Genomic DNA, 20,051 nt, shown 5'->3' on the forward strand with positions numbered 1-20,051 from the left:
TTGTGTGCTGCAGTCAAATGCATCCAAGCGGAAACGGTGATAACGCTGAAGTAGTGTTCCGGCCACACCGTAGCTCCCGCCACTGGACAGGCATTAACACTTTCTTACATTTCTCTCTTGTTTAAAATGTTAATGTTAAAGTCCAAACCTTTGTTTGAATTTTTAATGATCAAGCAATAAATCATAAAGGGACTCACGTGTATTTAAATCCTCTGACGATTCCTGTTCATCCTGGCGAAGTTCCGGTGTTACTGTAGCACTCCTCAAACCCAAAATGGATTTTCTGTAATGGCGACCTACGGCAGTGTAACTTCAACATTCCTTCAGTATGTCCAATATTTTTTTGTGTGATGGTTAGCATCCTCCTCTGCCTTTTTGTACGCAGAACGCTTTGTTGGGGAGAAACTTTCAAACAAACCTAGCTAGCAGCAAGACTACAAGAGACATAGCGGGGCGGCGCTAAGATTGATTGGCATTAGTGTACAGCCAATCAGGACGCAGAAGACAATTACGGGCGGAAGCCACAACTTCCCACAATACAATTCTTCTTAAAGGGCCGGTGTCAGCTTTACCAGGTAAAAAAAAAAAAAACACAAAAATACTAAAATTGCCTTAAAAAATCTAAAAAGGCGACAGTGATAAAGCGAGGGAACACTGTACAGGTGATAGAAACTCAGAATACACTTTTTAGTCACTTTTTTGGTTCCCTGTACCTATTTGAATTGCTGTTGAACATCCCTGATATGTAGTATGTCTAGTCTTGTGTTATAGTCATTTAACACCGAGTGCAGGAGATAAACGTCATGCATCTCCCCTACAGATTCACTCCTGAGGCAAAAGCAAGTCGACATCCATTTGTGTATCTGCCCTTTGGGGCCGGGCCACGCAACTGTGTGGGAATGAGGCTCGCCCAGCTGGAGATCAAGATGGCTCTGGTTCGTCTTTTCCACCGCTTCACTCTCCTGATGTGCTCCGAAACAAAGGTGGGTAGTGCCTTTGCTGCGCCTCTTTGCATCCTCGTAGGGCTGGGGTCACACGCGGCCAAATGTGGCCCGCAGGACACCAGTTTGAGGCCTCCGCCTTGATATGAAAGTTTGATATGGATGCTGTATGGTATCATGTACCCAGAAAAAAATATTACGTTTGATTAATGTTCATGTTAAAGGTTAAATAACTGTTAATAGTCATCCTCACTATCCGTGTGGAAGTGGTAAGTTTTTGGCTATTTAAGTTGAAAGGAAATAACTCGAAGGCGACCGTTTAGGTCGCTAGCGGTCTAGTTTGCGAGTTAGCATGTGTCTCGCTGTATGGTATCATGTACCCAGAAAAAATTATTACGTTTGATTAATGTTCATGTTAAAGGTTAAATAACTGTTAATAGTTATCCTCACTATCCGTGTGGAAGTGGTAAGTTTTTGGCTATTTAAGTTTAAAGGAAATAACTCGAAGGCGACCGTTTAGGTCGCTAGCGGTCTAGTTTGCGAGTTAGCATGTGTCTCAAGACGCTGCAGTTGCGCAATATGTTGTAAACAAAAAAAGTATAAATGTGACTATAGTCGTGTTTTATGTCTACAGGGCTCTAATAATGCTTTGTTCATTTTAATGTGAAAAAAATAATTTGTCTACCCACCAACTATATGTGGTTTCTTAATTATTTATTATTTGCTGTTTTATTATTATTATTATATTTATTTATTACCGATTGATTGATTTTCTTTATTCTTGATTTATTTATTTTTCATCTTATTTTGTGCAGAAAAATAAAAATTAAGATATTTGAGAACAGTGGAATGTTTTATCAGAGCTTTTAATGTAGAAAATCGAAACCAAAGCAAAATTTATTAATTTTTCTGTTTTTAATAAATGCGTTTTTTTTTTGTTTTTTTTTGGAAAACCTGATGCGGCCCAGTCTCGCCCAGACCCTAGCTCCAGTTGAGTTTGAGACCCCTGTCAATATGGGCTTATGTCAATATTCCCAAAGCTTTTTTTTTTTTTTTTCTACAGGTTCCGCTTGAGTTGAAGTCGGCGAGCACGCTCGGACCCAAAAATGGCATTTTTGTCAAGATCGCAAGACGAGACAAGAGTGAAATTTTGAGTCCAGTCGCTGATTCCAACCGAGAATAATGAAGCACTCCTGGACATCACGTTGAAGTAGGTTCCATTATATTCCAAAATAGTCCACAATAATATAATTAGCAACGTCGCTGTAGAGCAGGGAATCGTGTATATCAGGGGTGGGCAAACTACGGCCACATGCGGCCCACCAAACATTTGAATCCGGCCCGCCAGTTGCTTTTAAGTATTTCAACTTTTAACATACCAGCTGGCAACATGACTTTCAAGTCGGATGTCTTATTCAGTAAAAAAAAAAAAAAAATAAATCGCAGTTTGATGTGGTCTGATGTTTAAAGTGCTCCTGAAAAAAAGGAAACAAGAACATATAGCTGATAGTATGACAATTAAAATTAGACAAATAATTCAAGGCGTAAAATTATTAAAAATTATTTAAAAAAAAAATAAAAAATTATTAAAAAATTATTAAAAACTATTAAAAATTATTAAACATTATTAAAAATTATTAAAATTATTTAAAATAATTTAAAAATATTTAAGAAATATTTAAAAAATATTCAAATTATAAAAATTATAAAAATTATAAAAATTATAAAAATTATAAAAATTATAAAAATTATAAAAATTATAAAAATTATTAAAATTATAAGCGTAAAATCATGTGTGTTAAATATATGTTCTGGCCCCCCGCACAATTTTGTTAACTCAATGCGGCCCATGAGTCAAAAAGTTTGCCCACCCCTGGTGTATATCCTAAAGCTGCATTGGCAGTGACTCCTAATTAACACACTAGGATTTTAACGAATGACAGCAAAGGGATTCTACACTCAAAACTGTGATTAATGTGACGAGGATTAAAAATTGAATTTTTGATTTGATTTAATTTGAATTTTACTCTATTCTACTCTACTCTAATTTTGACTACTAATAAGTCGCCGGACCGCAGTCGAAAATCAACCGATACCAGAACCGCATCTGCACTTTTTGCACTTTTCTCTACTTCATCTCGAGAAAATATTTTTCAGACAAGATCTTCATAACCTCATGATATCAATTTCTGTACATACTGGACTTAAAATTGCATTCTTTGTAGTATTATGACAAAATATTATATCATTGTGAACAGGTTGTTGACAATAATAATAATACAATGTGATTACAGTACAGGAAAAAAAACAAGAAAATGGAAGCTCATTTAATTATTATTATTTAACTATTATTGTTGACGCCACATTGCTCAGTGCTAACGAGTTAGCGTCTCCGATTCAAAGAAGGACAGTACCACTTCCACACAGAATGGGAGGACTTGGCGGACAAGTGGGATTTTATTTTGTCTTGCCGTTTGGCCACTTGGTGCCATCTTGCTACCAAGAAAAAAAAGTACAGTAACATTTAAGTGCTAGTATTTACAGTATTTAGTATTTAAGTGTGTGTTTTTTTACCGCTTTCTTCAGGAAAGTACAGTCAGGTGACACCCCCGTATAATAAAGTATAAACCTATGACGTTCTAACTGAAAATACCAGAACCAGAACATGTTCTCCTACCCCGAGTAGTGAATAATGTACTCGGGATACATTTGAAGTTTTTCAAAGACTACAAAGATCTTCGGGTCGTTTATGTTATCAACACAGCTATCATAAAGGGCTGTGCTCGTTCCTTTAGGCGGGGGGCGGACATAGCTGCCGTGTCCCTGTGTGTAGTCCCCGACCAGGACCAGAGCCACGAACATACTCTTGTTCAGACCATCTCTGGCGCTGGCGTACTTGTGTGAGTACTTGGCCTCTTTGGCGAAGTAGCTTCCTGTCAAAAACAAACGGTTCAAGTCAGTAATACATTTTGAATGGTACCCGGAGAAAACCCACGCATTCACGGGGAGAACATGCAAACTCCCCCATGGAATCGAACCCAGGTCTCCTAGCTGTGATGTCTACATGCTAACCACTCGTAAATAGTTCAAAAACATGTATTCCTCCCCCTTCTGTTATAATTTGCATGCTATCCTCATTAAAATATGAAATCCTAGAAATGTTTGGGCGGTTTCAGTTAAAGCAGACACTGTTTTTTCATCTGCGTGATTTGATTTTGTTTTTGTTTTTGTTTTTGTTTTTTTTATAGACGTAAACAACTGTTGAAGTGTTTGAGGTGTCCCTTAAACAAAAAATATGGACGTCAGGTGTTTAAACTGAAACCACCCATGTTCTACTGACCATTTATAAAGACCCCAAAAGGCTAGAAACAAACCCTTTTTTTGAGTCTAAAATTTCTTTACGGTCCAAGTCAGTAATACATTATGAATGGTACCCGGAGAAAACCCACGCATTCACGGGGAGAACATGCAAACTCCCCCTGGAATCGAACCCAGGTCTCCTAGCTGTGAGGTCTACATGCTAACCACTCGATCGCCGTGCAGCTCGTAAATAGTTCAAAAACATGTATTCCTCCCCCTTCTGTTATAATTTGCATGCTATCCTCATTAAAATATGAAATCCTATAAATGTTTGGGCGGTTTCAGTTAAAGCAGACACTGTTTTTTCAATTTTGTTTTTGTTTTTTCATAGACGTAAACAACTGTTGAAGTGTTTGAGGTGTCACTTAAACAAAAAATATGGACGTCAGGTGTTTCAACTGAAATCACCCATGTTCTACCGACGATTTATAAAGACCCAAAAGGCTAGAAACAAACCCTTTTTTGAGTCTAAAATTTCTTTACGGTCCAAGTCAGTAATACATTTTGAATGGTACCCGGAGAAAACCCACGTATACACGGGGAGAACATGCAAACTCCCCCATGGAATCGAACCCAGGTCTCCTAGCTGTGACGTCTACATGCTAACCACTCCACCACTGTGCAGACCACTCCTAAATAGTTCAAATACATGTATTCCTCCCCCTTCTGTTATAATTTGCATGCTATCCTCATTAAAATATGAAATCCTATAAATGTTTGGGCGGTTTCAGTTAAAGCAGACACTGTTTTTTCAATTTTGTTTTTGTTTTTTCATAGATGTAAACAACTCTTGAAGTGTTTGAGGTGTCACTTAAACAAAAAAATATGGACGTCAGGTGTTTCAACTGAAACCACCCATGTTCTACTGACGATTTATAAAGACCCAAAAAGGCTAGAAACAAACTCTTTTTTTTTCTGATGAAAAAAGAGAGTCTAAAATTTCTAAAATTTGAATGTCGCTACGCAGCGGAAGGAGGCTACCATTTTATGGCGCACATACGTACCCTTGCCAAAGGCGGTGCCGTGAACGCCACTCATCCTCCAGTCAAAGTTCTGCTCACAGATGGCTTCAACCAGGGTCTCATTTGTCCCGTGGAACAAGTACTGCTCATTGACGGGTTTTCCGCCATTCCTCTTCTTCATCTGCTCTTTCTGCCTGAGCGCCAAAAGAGAATCATCACTCATCAGATGTAGGATCCCTTATTCATACATATAATATTTTTATATAGTTTAACCTTATGAGCTCTCTAGACAAATATAACACCCCTATAGTCACCTTTTCACTTCTAGTTTGGTGTGGAATACAACGTATCAGCACGTGTTTGGATGCGAAACGAAACACCGCGATAGTATAGGCGGGGAGAACATGCAAACTCCACCTGGCATTGAACCCAAGTCCCCTAGCAGTGAGGTCTACATGCTAACCACTCGAACACCGTGCAGCTCGTAAATAGTTCAAAAACATGTATTACTTCCCCCCCCCCCCCCCCCCCCTTTCTGTCATTGTTTGCATGCTATCCTCATTAAAATATGAAACCCTATAAATGTTTGGGTGGTTTCAGTTAGAGCAGACACTGTTTTTTCACAACATGCTAGGTTAATTAGCCACTCCAAATTGTCCATAGGTATGAATGTGAGTGTGAATGGTTGTTTGTCTATATGTGCCCTGTGATTGGCTGGCCACCAGTCCAGGGTGGACCCCGCCTCTCGCCCGAAAAAGACAACTGGGATAGGCTCCAGCACCCCCACGACCCTCGTGAAATGAATGAATGAATAAATAAAACTGTAAAAAAAAATATTTGAAAGTGTAAAAAACATGAATAAAATAAGTATTAAAAATGAAAATAAATTTTAAAAAATGACATTTATTTAACAAAACGAAAATGAACTAAAAAGACTTACATAAAAGCAAAATATGTTAAGTGTAAAAAATAAAAACACATACACATATTACAAATAATAATTACTTGAAAGGATAAAAAAATAATACAAATAAAATTTACAATTATGACAAAAAAATTATAAAAAAAGTGCACAATAAAATAAATACATATTTAGAGTGTAAAAAAATTAATACATATAAATAACAACAGAATTAAATCAATATGTAAAATTACTGAAATAAAAGTGTAAACAAAAAACCCTGCAAATCAGGAAGAATAATTTCTTAAAAGTCTATGAAATTAAACTAAAATTGCCTATTATAATGAAATATTTGGAATTTTTTTTATATATATATACAGTAAACCTCGGATATATCGGACTCGGATATATCAGAAATTTGCTCACAACGGACAGATAAAAAAGAACCGATTTTTCTGTAATGCATTTCCAATAAAAATTCATTGCATATATCTGATTTTTTATAACGGATTTAGCCAATTTCGGACAAAATCTCCAGTCTCGTTCCAATGCATTTCCATTAAATTTCCCTCGCATATATCGGATGGCCGCATCGTGGAGCTCCGATTCGCCGAATCGTGACAAATTACGAGATAGAAAGTCGAAAAAACGAGATAGAAAGTCAAAATTACGAGATAGAAAGTCGAAAAAACGAGATAGAAAGTCAAAATAACGAGATAAAAGGTCAAAATAACAAGATAAAGTCAAAATAACAAGATAAAGTCAAAATTACGAGATAGAACGTAAAAAAACGAGATAGAAAGTCGAAATAACGAGATAAAAAGTTGAAATAACAAGATAGTCAAAATTACAAGCTAGAAAGTCGAAATAACAAGATAGAAAGTCAAAATAACGAGATAAAAAGTCGAAATAACAAGATAAAAAGTCAAAATAACGAGGTACAAAGTCGAAATAACGAGATACAAAGTCGAAATAACGAGATACAAAGTCGAAATAACGAGATACAAAGTTAAAATAACGAGATACAAAGTCAAAATAACGAGATACAAAGTCGAAATAACGAGATACAAAGTCGAAATAACGAGATACAAAGTCAAAATAACGAGATACAAAGTCAAAATAACGAGATACAAAGTCAAAATAACGAGATACAAAGTCGAAATAACGAGATACAAAGTCAAAATAACGAGGTACAAAGTCAAAATAACGAGATACAAAGTCGAAATAACGAGATACAAAGTCAAAATAACGAGATACAAAGTCGAAATAACGAGATACAAAGTCGAAATAACGAGATACAAAGTCGAAATAACAAGATACAAAGTCAAAATAAGATAGAAAGTCGAAATAACGAGATTAAAAAGTCGAAATAACGAGATACAAAGTCAAAATAACGAGATACAAAGTTGAAATAACGAGATACAAAGTCAAAATAACGAGATACAAAGTCGAAATAACGAGATACAAAGTCAAAATAAGATAGAAAGTCGAAATAACGAGATACAAAGTCAAAATAACGAGATACAAAGTCGAAATAACGAGATACAAAACCGAAATAATAAGATAGAAAGTTGAAATAACGAGATTAAAAAGTCAAAATAACGAGATACAAAGTCGAAAAAACAAGATAAAAAGTCAAAATAAGGAGACAAAAAATTGAATTAACAAGACAGTCGAAATAACGAGATAAAGTCGAAATAACAAGATAGATCGTCCAAATAAGGAGATACAAAGTCCAAATAACAAGATAAAAAGTCGAAATAACGAGATAGAAAGTCAAAATAACGAGATACAAAGTCAAAATTACGTGATAGAAAGTCGAAATAACGAGATAGAAAGTCGAAATAACAAAATAAAAAGTCCAAATAACAAGATAAAAAGTCCAAATAACAAGATGCAAAGTCCAAATAACAAGATAAAAATTCCAAATAACAAGATAGAAATTCCAAATAACAAGATACAAAGTCAAAATTACGAGATAGAAAGTCGAAAAAACGAGATAGAAAGATAGAAAAGAACCAATTTTTCTGTTTCTATTTCCAATAAAAATTCATTGCATATATCGGATTTTTTTTATAACGGATTTCACCTATTTCGGACAAAATCTCCAGTCCCGTTCCAATGCATTTCCATTAAATTTCCCTCGCATATATCGGATGGCCGCATCGTGGCGCTCCGATTCGCCGAATCGTGACAAATTACGAGATAGAAAGTCGAAAAAACGAGATAGAAAGTCAAAATAACGAGATAAAAGGTCAAAATAACAAGATAAAGTCAAAATTACAAGATAGAATGTTAAAAAAAACGAGATAGAAAGTCGAAATAACGAGATAAAAAGTTGAAATAACAAGATAGTCAAAATTACAAACTAGAAAGTCGAAATAAGATAGAAAGTCAAAATAACGAGGTACAAAGTCGAAATAACAAGATACAAAGTCGAAATAACGAGATACAAAGTCGAAATAACGAGATACAAAGTCGAAATAACGAGATACAAAGTCGAAATAACGAGATACAAAGTCGAAATAACGAGATAAAGTCAAAAATAACGAGATACAAAGTCAAAAATAACGAGATAAAGTCGAAATAACGAGATACAAAGTCGAAATAACAAGATACAAAGTCAAAATAAGATAGAAAGTCGAAATAACGAGATTAAAAAGTCGAAATAACGAGATACAAAGTCGAAATAACGAGATAAAAAGTCAAAATAAGGAGACAAAAAGTTGAATTAACAAGACAGAGTCGAAATAACGAGATAAAGTCGAAATAACAAGATAGATCGTCCAAATAAGGAGATACAAAGTCCAAATAACAAGATAAAAATTCCAAATAACAAGATAAAAATTCCAAATAACAAGATAAAAAGTCGAAATAACGAGATAGAAAGTCAAAATAATGAGATACAAAGTCAAAATTACGAGATAGAAAGTCGAAAAAACGAGATAGAAAGATAGAAAAGAACCAATTTTTCTGTAATGCATTTCCAATAAAAATTCATTGCATATATCGGATTTTTTTTATAACGGATTTCACCTATTTCGGACAAAATCTCCAGTCCCGTTCCAATGCATTTCCATGAAATTTCCCTGGCATGTATCGGATGGCCGCATCGTGGCGCTCCGATTCGCCGAATCGTGACAGGCTATCGCTATACGACGTCATTTGCAGCGTTTGCAGCGTTGCCTGCGCGTCCAGGTACATTGGAAACATAGTCAAGGAAGTGCCTTTTTATAACGGATAAAATCCCATTTACGCATATACCGGATATAAATCCCATATATGCGTAAAACGGACATTTTCCGGTATACGCATATAACGGATTTCGCTTATATCGGACAAAACCAATGGGAACAATTGAATCCGATACATCCGAGGTTTACTATAGTATGCCATCTATCTAAATGTTGTGTGACCTACGGGTTTTTGTTCTCTTATTAAGAAAATGTAAAAAGTGGGACTTACCACTGAAAGGTCGTCCACAAAGATGGATTCTGAATCCTCTTGATGCTCTTGATGGTACTCTTTGGCATTGTTGCTTTGAACAAACCTTCAATCTTGTGATACTCGGTATTCACGAGTAGAGGCACCAGCTTCCAGAGTGGAGAAGAAGACATAGGTTATTCAACGTTAGCCACGCGATTGGTCCGACACGAATTCCAGCATCTCAGACACCTTGTATCCAATGTCAGGTAGGGCGTTTTTGTCCCAGTATTCGGGGAAGTCGGCTTTGAGGGAACTGGATCTGTGTGACGATAAAAAAAATAGCTTTAGAAGAAGGAACATTTGCATGACGTCTTGCTATAAAACAGACAACAATAGCTCCAAAATGGCCGCTGACTGTGTCTGAAGCTGGAGCCTATTAATATTATTATTGTCTTTGCGCGAGAGGCGGTGTACACCCTGGACTGGTGGCCAAACAACCATTCACACTCACATTCATACCTATGAAACCACCCGTCAAAATAACGAGGTACAAAGTCGAAATAACAAGATACAAAGTCAAAATAACAAGATGCAAAGTCGAAATAACAAGATACAAACTCGAAATAGCGAGATACAAAGTCAAAATAACGATATAGAAAGTCAAAATAACAAGATAAAAAGTCGAAATAACAAGATAAAAAGTCGAAATAAGATACAAAGTCGAGATAACAAGATAAAAAGTCGAAATAACAAGATACAAAGTCGAAATAACAAGATACAAAGTCAAAATAATGAGATACAAAGTCGAAATAACGAGATACAAAGTCAAAATAAGATACAAAGTCGAAATAACGAGATTAAAAAGTCGAAATAACGAGATACAAAGTCAAAAATAACGAGATACAAAGTCGAAATAACGAGATACAAAGTCAAAATAAGATACAATGTCAAAATAACGAGATACAAAGTCGAAATAACGATCTAGAAAGTCGAAATAACAAGATAAAAAGTCAAAATAACGAGACACAAAGTCAAATAACAAGACACAAAGTCGAAATAACGAGATACAAAGTCGAAATAACAAGACACAAAGTCGAAATAACGAGATACAAAGTCGAAATAACGAGAAAGTCAAAAATAACGAGATACAAAGTCTAAATAACGAGATACAAAGTCAAAATAACGATATAGAAAGTCGAAATAACGAGATACAAAGTCGAAATAACGAGATAAAGTCAAAAATAACGATATAGAAAGTTGAAATAACAAGATAAAAAGTCAAAATAACAAGATACAAAGTCAAAATAACGAGATACAAAGTCAAAAATAACGAGATACAAAGTCGAAATAACGAGATACAAAGTCGAAATAACGATCTAGAAAGTTGAAATAAAAAGATACAAAGTCGAAAATGTTTGAGGTGTCACTTAAACAAAAAAATATGGACGTCAGGTGTTTCAACTGAAACCACCCATGTTCTACTGACGATTTATAAAGACCCCAAAAGGCTAGAAACAAACCCTTTTTTTGAGTCTAAAATTTCTTTACGGTCCAAGTCAGTAATACATTTTGAATGGTACCCGGAGAAAACCCACGCATTCACGGGGAGAACATGCAAACTCCCCTTGGAATCGAACCCACGTCTCCTAGCTGTGACGTCTACATGCTAACCACTTGACCACTGTGCAGACCACTCGTAAGTAGTTCAAAAACATGTATTCCTCCCCCTTCTGTTATAATTTGCATGCTATCCTCATTAAAATATGAAATCCTATAAATGTTTGGGCGGTTTCAGTTAAAGCAGACACTGTTTTTTCATCTGCGTGATTGTGACAAAGATCAGATCACATTTGATGGTGAAAGAAGAGAGTCTAAAATGTCTTTAAATAGTAGTTTGAATGTTTATGTAGTTTGGGGGTCTTGAAAATGACCCCTAAAAATGACCCCAAACGCTCTTCACTGAAAATGGCTGGCGGTCAATGAGCTTGGGTGGGTTCTGTAGACACTGGGTTTTGACTGTTGACCCCTGCGAGGAACAAGAGCATCTTCACGTGTGATGAATGCAGGGGTGGGCAAACTACGGCCCGGGGGGCCACATGCGGCCCGCTAAGCGTTTGAATCCGGCCCGCCAGTTGCTTTCTAACTTTTAACATACGTACATGCTGGCAACATGACTTGCAAGTCGGATGTCTTATTCAGTAAAAAAAAATAAATAATAATAAAAAAAAATAATAATAAAAATGTAAAATTAAAGTTTGTAGTTTGATGTGGTCTGATGTTTAAAATGCTCTGGAAAAAAGGGATATATGGAATATATTTAAAACATATAGCTAATAATCTGACACGTTTACAGATAAAATTATACAAATAAGTAAATAAATAAAATAAATAATAAATATATAAAAATATAATTGATATGTAATGTAATTAATAATATAATTATAATATATAATAAATTATATATATATAATGTGTAGATTAAATATAATATATAATATAATATAATCAATAAAATTAGACAAATAATTCAAGGTGGACTGTTAGAATTATAAGCAAATACAAATATATACAAATATATATATATATACAAATAAATAAATTAAATAAAGAAATAATAAATATATAAAATATAATATAATATATTAAATATAATAATAAAATTAATATATATAATATAATTAATCATTATAATATATAATAAATAAATAAAATTAGACAAATAATTAAAGGTGGACTGTTATAATTATAAGCAAATACAAATATATACAAATATATATATATATATATATACAAATATACAAATAAATAAATTAAATAAAGAAATAATAAATATATAAAATATAATATAATATATTAAATATAATAATAAAATTAATATATATAATATAATTAATCATCATAATATATAGTAAATAAATAAAACTAGACAAATAATTAAAGGTGGACTGTTATAATTATAAGCAAATACAAATATATACAAATATATATATATATATATATATACAAATATACATATATACAAATAAATAAATTAAATAAAGAAATAATAAATATATAAAATATAATATAATATATTAAATATAATAATAAAATTAATATATATAATATAATTAATCATTATAATATATAGTAAATAAATAAAACTAGACAAATAATTAAAGGTGGACTGTTATAATTATAAGCAAATACAAATATATACAAATATATATATATATACAAATATACATATATACAAATAAATAAATTAAATAAAGAAATAATAAATATATAAAATATAATATATTAAATATAATTAGTATTTTAATTAATTATTTAATATTAAAAATATTAATATTAAAATTAATATTAAAAATAATATATATATAATATAATTAATCATTATAATATATAATAAATAAATAAAATTAGACAAATAATTAAAGGTGGACTGTTATAATTATAAGCGTAAAATAGTGTGTGTTATAAAATATATATTCTGGCCCCCCCGCACAGTTTTGTTAACTCAGTGCGGCCCACCAGTCCAAAAGTTTGCCCACCCCTTGGATTAATGTGTAGTACCTCCGCCGCTTGACCTCCACATCGTGCGCCGACACAAAGCGAGGCCTCCTCCTGACCTCCCGCTTGGTCAAATGTTTGACATTTTGCTGAAACATCCTCAGGGATCCTGCTTCATAGCCGCTGAAGTGCAGTACATACTGATGGTCGCCGGCAGAGAAAGAAACCGGTGTGGTTTGGTCGGCGGTGTAAATTTTCTCCAGAGTTTCCGAAGTCAAGGAAGCCGGCTGGTTGACGTCGCTCTGAGGAGGGACACAAAAACCACAATGACGGAACGATGTTCAACCGGGGATAGTCGAATAGCGCAATAGAGCCGGTCACAAGTGATGGGCATTTCACGGGCGTATGACGATCCCACCGTTTTAGTACAGAAAGGATCCGATACCGACAGGTGGCTGATCAATGCGAACATCCCTACTGTAAATGCAGATCCCATCAACGTTTAAATGCAAACAACTCATGCAGCTAAGTTGATAACAAAATAACAAGATAAAAAGTCGAAATAACGAGATAAAAAGTCAAAATAAGGAGACAAAAAGTTGAATTGACAAGACAGAGTCGAAATAACGAGATAAAGTCGAAATAACAAGATAGATCGTCCAAATAAGGAGATACAAAGTCCAAATAACAAGATAAGAATTCCAAATAACAAGATAAAAAGTCGAAATAACGAGATAGAAAGTCGAAATAACGAGATAGAAAGTCAAAATAACGAGATACAAAGTCAAAATTACGTGATAGAAAGTCGAAATAACGAGATAGAAAGTCGAAATAACAAGATAAAAAGTCCAAATAACGAGATACAAAGTCCAAATAACGAGATACAAAGTCGAAATAAGATACAAAGTCAAAATAACGAGATACAAAGTTGAAATAACGAGATTAAAAAGTCGAAATAACGAGATTAAAAAGTCGAAATAACGAGATTAAAAAGTCAAAATAACGAGATACAAAGTCGAAATAACGAGATACAAAGTCGAAATAACGAGATAGTCGAAATAACAAGATACAAAGTCGAAATAACAAGATACAAAGTCGAAATAACAAGATACAAAGTCGAAATAACAAGATACAAAGTCGAAATAACAAGATACAAAGTCGAAATAACGAGATTAAAAAGTCGAAATAACAAGATACAAAGTCGAAATAACAAGATACAACGTCGAAATAACGAGATACAAAGTCGAAAAAACGAGATACAAAGTCGAAAAAACGAGATACAAAGTCGAAAATAACGAGATACAAAGTCGAAATAACGAGATACAAAGTCAAAAAGACGAGATACAAAGTAAAAAAAACGAGATACAAAGTCAAAATAACGAGATACAAAGTCAAAATAACGAGATACAAAGTCAAAATAAGATACAAAGTCGAAATAACGAGATTAAAAAGTCGAAATAACAAGATACAAAGTCAAAATAACAAGATACAAAGTCGAAATAATGAGATACAAAGTCAAAATAACGAGATACAAAGTCGAAATAACGAGATACAAAGTCGAAAAAACGAGATACAAAGTCGAAAAAACGAGATACAAAGTCGAAAATAACGAGATACAAAGTCAAAAAGATGAGATACAAAGTAAAAAAAACGAGATACAAAGTCAAAATAACGAGATACAAAGTCAAAATAACAAGATACAAAGTCGAAATAATGAGATACAAAGTCAAAATAACGAGATACCAAGTCAAAATAACGAGATACAGTCAAAATAATGAGATAGAAAGGCGAAAAAACGAGATACAAAGTCGAAATAACGTGATTAAAAAGTCGAAATAACGAGATTAAAAAGTCGAAATAACGAGATACAAAGTCGAAATAATGAGATACAAAGTCAAAATAGTGAGTCGAAATAACGATATAGAAAGTCAAAATAACAAGATACAAAGTAAAAATAACGAGATACAAAGTCAAAATAACAAGATACAAAGTCAAAATAACGAGATACAAAGTCAAAATAACGAGATACAAAGTCGAAAATAACGAGATACAAAGTCGAAAATAACGAGATACAAAGTCGAAAATAACGAGATACAAAGTCGAAATAAGATACAAAGTCAAAATAACGAGATACAAAGTTGAAATAACGAGATTAAAAAGTTGAAATAACGAGATTAAAAAGTCGAAATAACGAGATTAAAAAGTCGAAATAACGAGATACAAAGTCAAAATAACGAGATACAAAGTCAAAATAACGAGATACAAAGTCGAAATAACGAGATACAAAGTCGAAATAACGAGATAGTCAAAATAACGAGATAAAAAAGTCGAAATAACGAGATTAAAAAGTCGAAATAACGAGATACAAAGTCAAAATAACGAGATACAAAGTCGAAATAACGACATAGACTAACCTGGCCAAACTCTTTCCATGCACCATTGTCATCCTTCCAGTACCACACCCATTGTGTTGTCAATATGAAGTGAGGGGGCTTAAGGACGGAGGAGGCGGTGGACAGGCGACGCAATTGAGATTTTTTGTATGTCATCCTCATGAAGTCCACTACGTAGCTGAAAGTGAAAATGGCATTTTAATTACACGTATTATTTATTAAAAAACACTGTGTATTGCATGTCTCTTGTTCGAATCCAGTTCGAAGTACGGTAAAGATGTGTCTAAAAGGGAGGGTGTGCGTACCAAGTGTACATATGCGGGTACACTACCTGAATTTTTTTTGTGTTTTTGTGCCCAACCATGACTCCTGTGCTGGGTCACAGTAGGCCTTCTCAATCTCCTCCATCTCGCTCAAATCTTTCCAGGTCACACCGTCACCGTCTAAAAACTGCCATCGATACGGCAAGTGCCAGTGGACATAGATACACTTCTCTGATGGGTTAGAAAACACACAAATGACCAGAAAATTAATAAATGAATAAATAAAACTGTAAAAAAAAATTTTTTTGAAAGTGTAAAAAAAATATGTCCGGCAGCTAGGAGACCAGGGTTCAATTCCACTCTGTGTGGAGTTTGCATGTTCTCCCCGTGCATGCGTGGGATTTCTCCGGGTATACTCCGGTTTCCAAATTCCACATTCCAAAAAAACATGCTAGGTTAATTAGCCACTCCAAATTGTCCATAGGTATGAATGTGAGTGTGAATGGTTGTTTGTCTAGATGTGCCCTGTGATTGGCTGGCCACCAGTCCAGGGTGACATGAGTATTAAAAATTAAAATAAATTTTAAAAAAATGACATTTATATAACAAAATGAAAATTAACTAAAAAGACCTGTAAAAAAATTTTTTGGAAAGTGTAAAAAAATATGGCCGGCAGCTAGGAGACCAGGGTTCAATTCCACTCTGTGTGGAGTTTGCATGTTCTCCCCGTGCATGTGTGGGATTTCTCCGTGTATACTCCGGTTTCCAAATTCCACATTCCAAAAAAACATGCTAGGTTAATTAGCGACTCCAAATTGTCCATAGGTATGAATGTGAGTGTGAATGGTTGTTTGTCTAGATGTGCCCTGTGATTGGCTGGCCACCAGTCCAGGGTGACATGAGTATTAAAAATAAAAATAAAATTTAAAAAAAATGACATTTATATAACAAAATGAAAGTGAACTAAAAAGACCTGTAAAAAAAATTTTTTGGAAAGTGTAAAAAAATATGTCCGGCAGCTAGGAGACCAGGGTTCAATTCCTTCCTTCACCCTCGGGCATCTCTGTGTGGAGTTTGCATGTTGTCCCCGTGCATGCGTGGGTTTTTCAAAAAAACATGCTAGGTTAATTAGCGACTCCAAATTGTCCATAGGTATGAATGTGAGTGTGAATGGTTGTTTGTCTAGATGTGCCCTGTGATTGGCTGGCCACCAGTCCAGGGTGTAGAAAATGAATGAATGAATGTAAAAAAATACTAATAAAATGACATGAGTATTAAAAATGAAAATAAATTTTTAAAAAATGACATTAATATAACAAAACGAAAATGAACTAAAAAGACTTACATAAAGGCAAAATATGTTAAATGTAAAAAATAAAAACACATACACATATTAAAAATAATAATTACTTGAAAGGATGAAAAAATAATACAAATAAAATTTACAATTATGACAAAAAAAATTATAAAAAGTGCACAATAAAATAAATACATATTTAGAGTGTAAATTAATTAATTAAAATTAATACATATAAATAAAAACAGAATTAAATCAATATGTAAAATTACTGAAATAAAAGTGTAAACAAATAGTACAAAAAAACCTGCAACTCAGGAAGAATAATTTCTTAAAAGTCTATGAAATGAAACTAAAATTATCTATCTAAATCAGGGGTCTCAAACACGCGGCCCGCGGGCCAAATGTGGCCCAAAGGACACTACTTTGAGGCCCCCCCCTTGATATGAAAGTTTAATGTTAGTGCGGCCCGCGCAAGTTTGATATGGATGCTGTATGGCAGGGGTCTCAAACACGCGGCCCGCGGGCCAAATGTGGCCCGCAGGACACTACTTTGAGGCCCCCGCCTTGATATGAAAGTTTAATGTTAGTGCGGCTCACGCAAGTTTGATATGGATGCTGTATGGCAGGGGTCTCAAACACGCGGCCCCAGGCCAAATGTGGCCCGCAGGACACTAGTTTGAGGCCCCCGCCTTGATATGAAAGTTTAATGTTAGTGCGGCCCGCGCAAGTTTGATATGGATGCTGTATGGCAGGGGTCTCAAACACGCGGCCCGCGGGCCAAATGTGGCCCGCAGGACACTAGTTTGAGGCCCCCGCCTTGATATGAAAGTTTAATGTTAGGGCGGCCCGCGCAAGTTTGATACGGATGCTGTATGGCAGGGGTCTCAAACACGCGGCCCGCGGGCCAAATGTGGCCCGCAGGACACTACTTTGAGGCCCCCGCCTTGATATGAAAGTTTAATGTTAGTGCGGCTCACGCAAGTTTGATATGGATGCTGTATGGCAGGGGTCTCAAACACGCGGCCCACGGGCCAAATGTGGCCCGCAGGACACTTTGAGGCCCCCGCCTTGATATGAAAGTTTAATATTAGTGCGGCCCGCGCAAGTTTGATATGGATGCTGTATGGTATCATGTACCTAGAAAAAAATATTACGTTTGATTAATGTTCATGTTAAAGGTTAAATAACTGTTAATAGTTATCCTTCCTATCCGTGTGGAAGTGGTAAGTTTTTGGCGATTTAAGTTGAAAGGAAATAACTTGAAGGTTACCGTTTTTAGGTCGCTAGCGCTCTAGTTTGCGAGTTAGCATGTGTCTCAGGTTTTTGTTCTTACCGCCAAAGCTGCAATGTGAGGAGATGGAGAAGAGGCAGATGTCCTTGCTGTTGGGATCACCGGCAGGTTTAGCCGCTTTAGCTGCACCCACCGAGGGAGTTTGTCTGCTGCTTGAAAGGTGCCGGGCGGGACCTCCTGACCATTCCAGACAAAACGTGCGTATGAAAACAAATACGATGACCACATGATCCCCACTTCAGATGACCTACCCGAAGAAGCAGAAGATGGGCTCCGTTGATCCAAGATGATCCATTTGTTTTTGTAGACTTTCGGAAGTCGCTCGATGATCTCCTGACTCAATTTTTCAAAACTCTTGTGCGACCTCGCATCCAGATTGTGGCTTCTGTGACAGGAAGAGTCCAGTTTGCAGACTCCCGAGGTGAAACGGAGACTGCAAATGTGAAGGTTGGTGCATTTTGAAGCAAACTTGCACGAACCCTGCTGGCCCTCGCCCATATTGTAGTACGAGCATATCTACAAGGAAAGACAGAGATAAAGTCGAAATAACAAGATAAATCGTCCAAATAAGGAGATACAAAGTCCAAATAACAAGATAAAAAGTCAAAATTACGAGATAGAAAGTCAAAAAAATGTGATACAAAGTCGAAATAACGAGATAAAAAGTCAAAATAACGAGACAAAAAGTTGAAATAACAAGACAGAGTCGAAATAACGAGATAAAGTCAAAATAACAAGATAGATCGTCCAAATAAGGAGATACAAAGTCCAAATAACAAGATGAAAAGTCAAAATTACGAGATAGAAAGTCAAAAAATGAGATAAGTCAAAATAACGAGATAAAGTCGAAATAACGAAATAGAAAGTCAAAATAACGAGATAAAAAGTTGAAATAACAAGATACAAAGTCAAAATAACAAGATAAAAAGTCAAAATTAGGAGAAAAAGTCAAAAAAACGAGATAAAAAGTCGAAATAACGAGATACAAAGTCAAAATAAGATACAAAGTCGAAATAACGATACAGAAAGTCGAAATAACGAGATAGAAAGTCAAAATAACAAGACAAAAAGTTGAAATAACAAGACAGAGTCGAAATAACGAGATAGATCGTCCAAATAAGGAGAGACAAAGTCCAAATAACAAGATAAAGTCAAAATTACGAGATAGAAAGTTGAAATAACGAGATAAAAAGTCGAAATAACGAGATACAAAGTCAAAATAACAAGATACAAAGTCGAAATAACGATATAGAAAGTCGAAATAACGATATAGAAAGTCAAAATAACGAGATACAAAGTCAAAATAACGAGACACAAAGTTGAAATAACAACATACAAAGTCGAAATAACGAGATGAAAAGTCAAAATAGCAAGATACAAAGTCAAAATAACGAGACACAAAGTTGAAATAACAACATACAAAGTCGAAATAACGAGATGAAAAGTCAAAATAACAAGATAAAAAGTCAAAATAACGAGATACAAAGTTGAAATAACAACATACAAAGTCGAAATAACGAGATGAAAAGTCAAAATAACAAGATAAAAAGTCAAAATAACGAGATACAAAGTCGAAATAACAAGATACAAAGTCGAAATAAGATACAAAGTCAAAATAACAAGATAAAGTCGAAATAACAAGATAAAAAGTCGAAATAACGAGATAGAAAGTCGAAATAACGAGATAAAAAGTCAAAATAACGAGATAGGAAGTTGAAA

General features: G+C 34.6%; 3 protein-coding genes across 8 annotated transcripts in view; 2 read left to right on the forward strand and 1 right to left on the reverse strand.

Annotated features, from left to right (window-relative positions):
- tbxas1 (thromboxane A synthase 1 (platelet)) overlaps positions 1 to 18,780 on the forward strand; it is a 28,903-nt gene extending 10,123 nt beyond the window's left edge. For 2 of the 5 annotated variants that reach the window (XM_058087577.1, XM_058087580.1), the window contains exons 13-14: positions 821 to 983; positions 2,005 to 4,183. In XM_058087577.1, the coding sequence (XP_057943560.1) occupies positions 821 to 983; positions 2,005 to 2,124 (283 nt within the window). In that variant the 3' untranslated portion in view covers positions 2,125 to 4,183. The other 3 variants (XR_009132105.1, XM_058087579.1, XM_058087578.1) reach the window with 3 other exon arrangements.
- Positions 1 to 20,051, reverse strand: part of parp12a (poly (ADP-ribose) polymerase family, member 12a) — a 22,856-nt gene continuing 2,805 nt past the window's right edge. Inside the window, exons 3-12 of one of the 2 annotated variants that reach the window (XR_009132104.1) lie at positions 18,584 to 18,848; positions 18,375 to 18,509; positions 15,810 to 15,972; positions 15,500 to 15,656; positions 13,149 to 13,387; positions 9,840 to 9,909; positions 9,630 to 9,757; positions 5,306 to 5,457; positions 198 to 3,874; positions 1 to 82 (exon numbers count right to left, since the gene is read on the reverse strand). Coding sequence is in view for 1 of the 2 variants with exons in the window: in XM_058087576.1 (XP_057943559.1) it covers positions 3,615 to 3,874; positions 5,306 to 5,457; positions 9,630 to 9,757; positions 9,840 to 9,909; positions 13,149 to 13,387; positions 15,500 to 15,656; positions 15,810 to 15,972; positions 18,375 to 18,509; positions 18,584 to 18,848 (1,569 nt within the window). In the remaining variant the exon portion in view is untranslated. Of the gene's footprint in view, positions 3,875 to 5,305; positions 5,458 to 9,629; positions 9,758 to 9,839; positions 9,910 to 13,148; positions 13,388 to 15,499; positions 15,657 to 15,809; positions 15,973 to 18,374; positions 18,510 to 18,583; positions 18,849 to 20,051 lie in introns of both variants that reach the window. The other variant, XM_058087576.1, reaches the window with a different exon arrangement.
- ccdc113 (coiled-coil domain containing 113) overlaps positions 18,540 to 20,051 on the forward strand; it is a 13,378-nt gene continuing 11,866 nt past the window's right edge. Inside the window, exon 1 of the mRNA XM_058087587.1 lies at positions 18,540 to 18,779. The gene's annotated coding sequence lies outside the window, so the exon portion shown is untranslated. The remainder of the gene's footprint in view (positions 18,780 to 20,051) is intronic.

Source organism: Doryrhamphus excisus, chromosome 11 (genome assembly GCF_030265055.1).
Source record: "Doryrhamphus excisus isolate RoL2022-K1 chromosome 11, RoL_Dexc_1.0, whole genome shotgun sequence".
NCBI lineage: Eukaryota > Metazoa > Chordata > Actinopteri > Syngnathiformes > Syngnathidae > Doryrhamphus > Doryrhamphus excisus.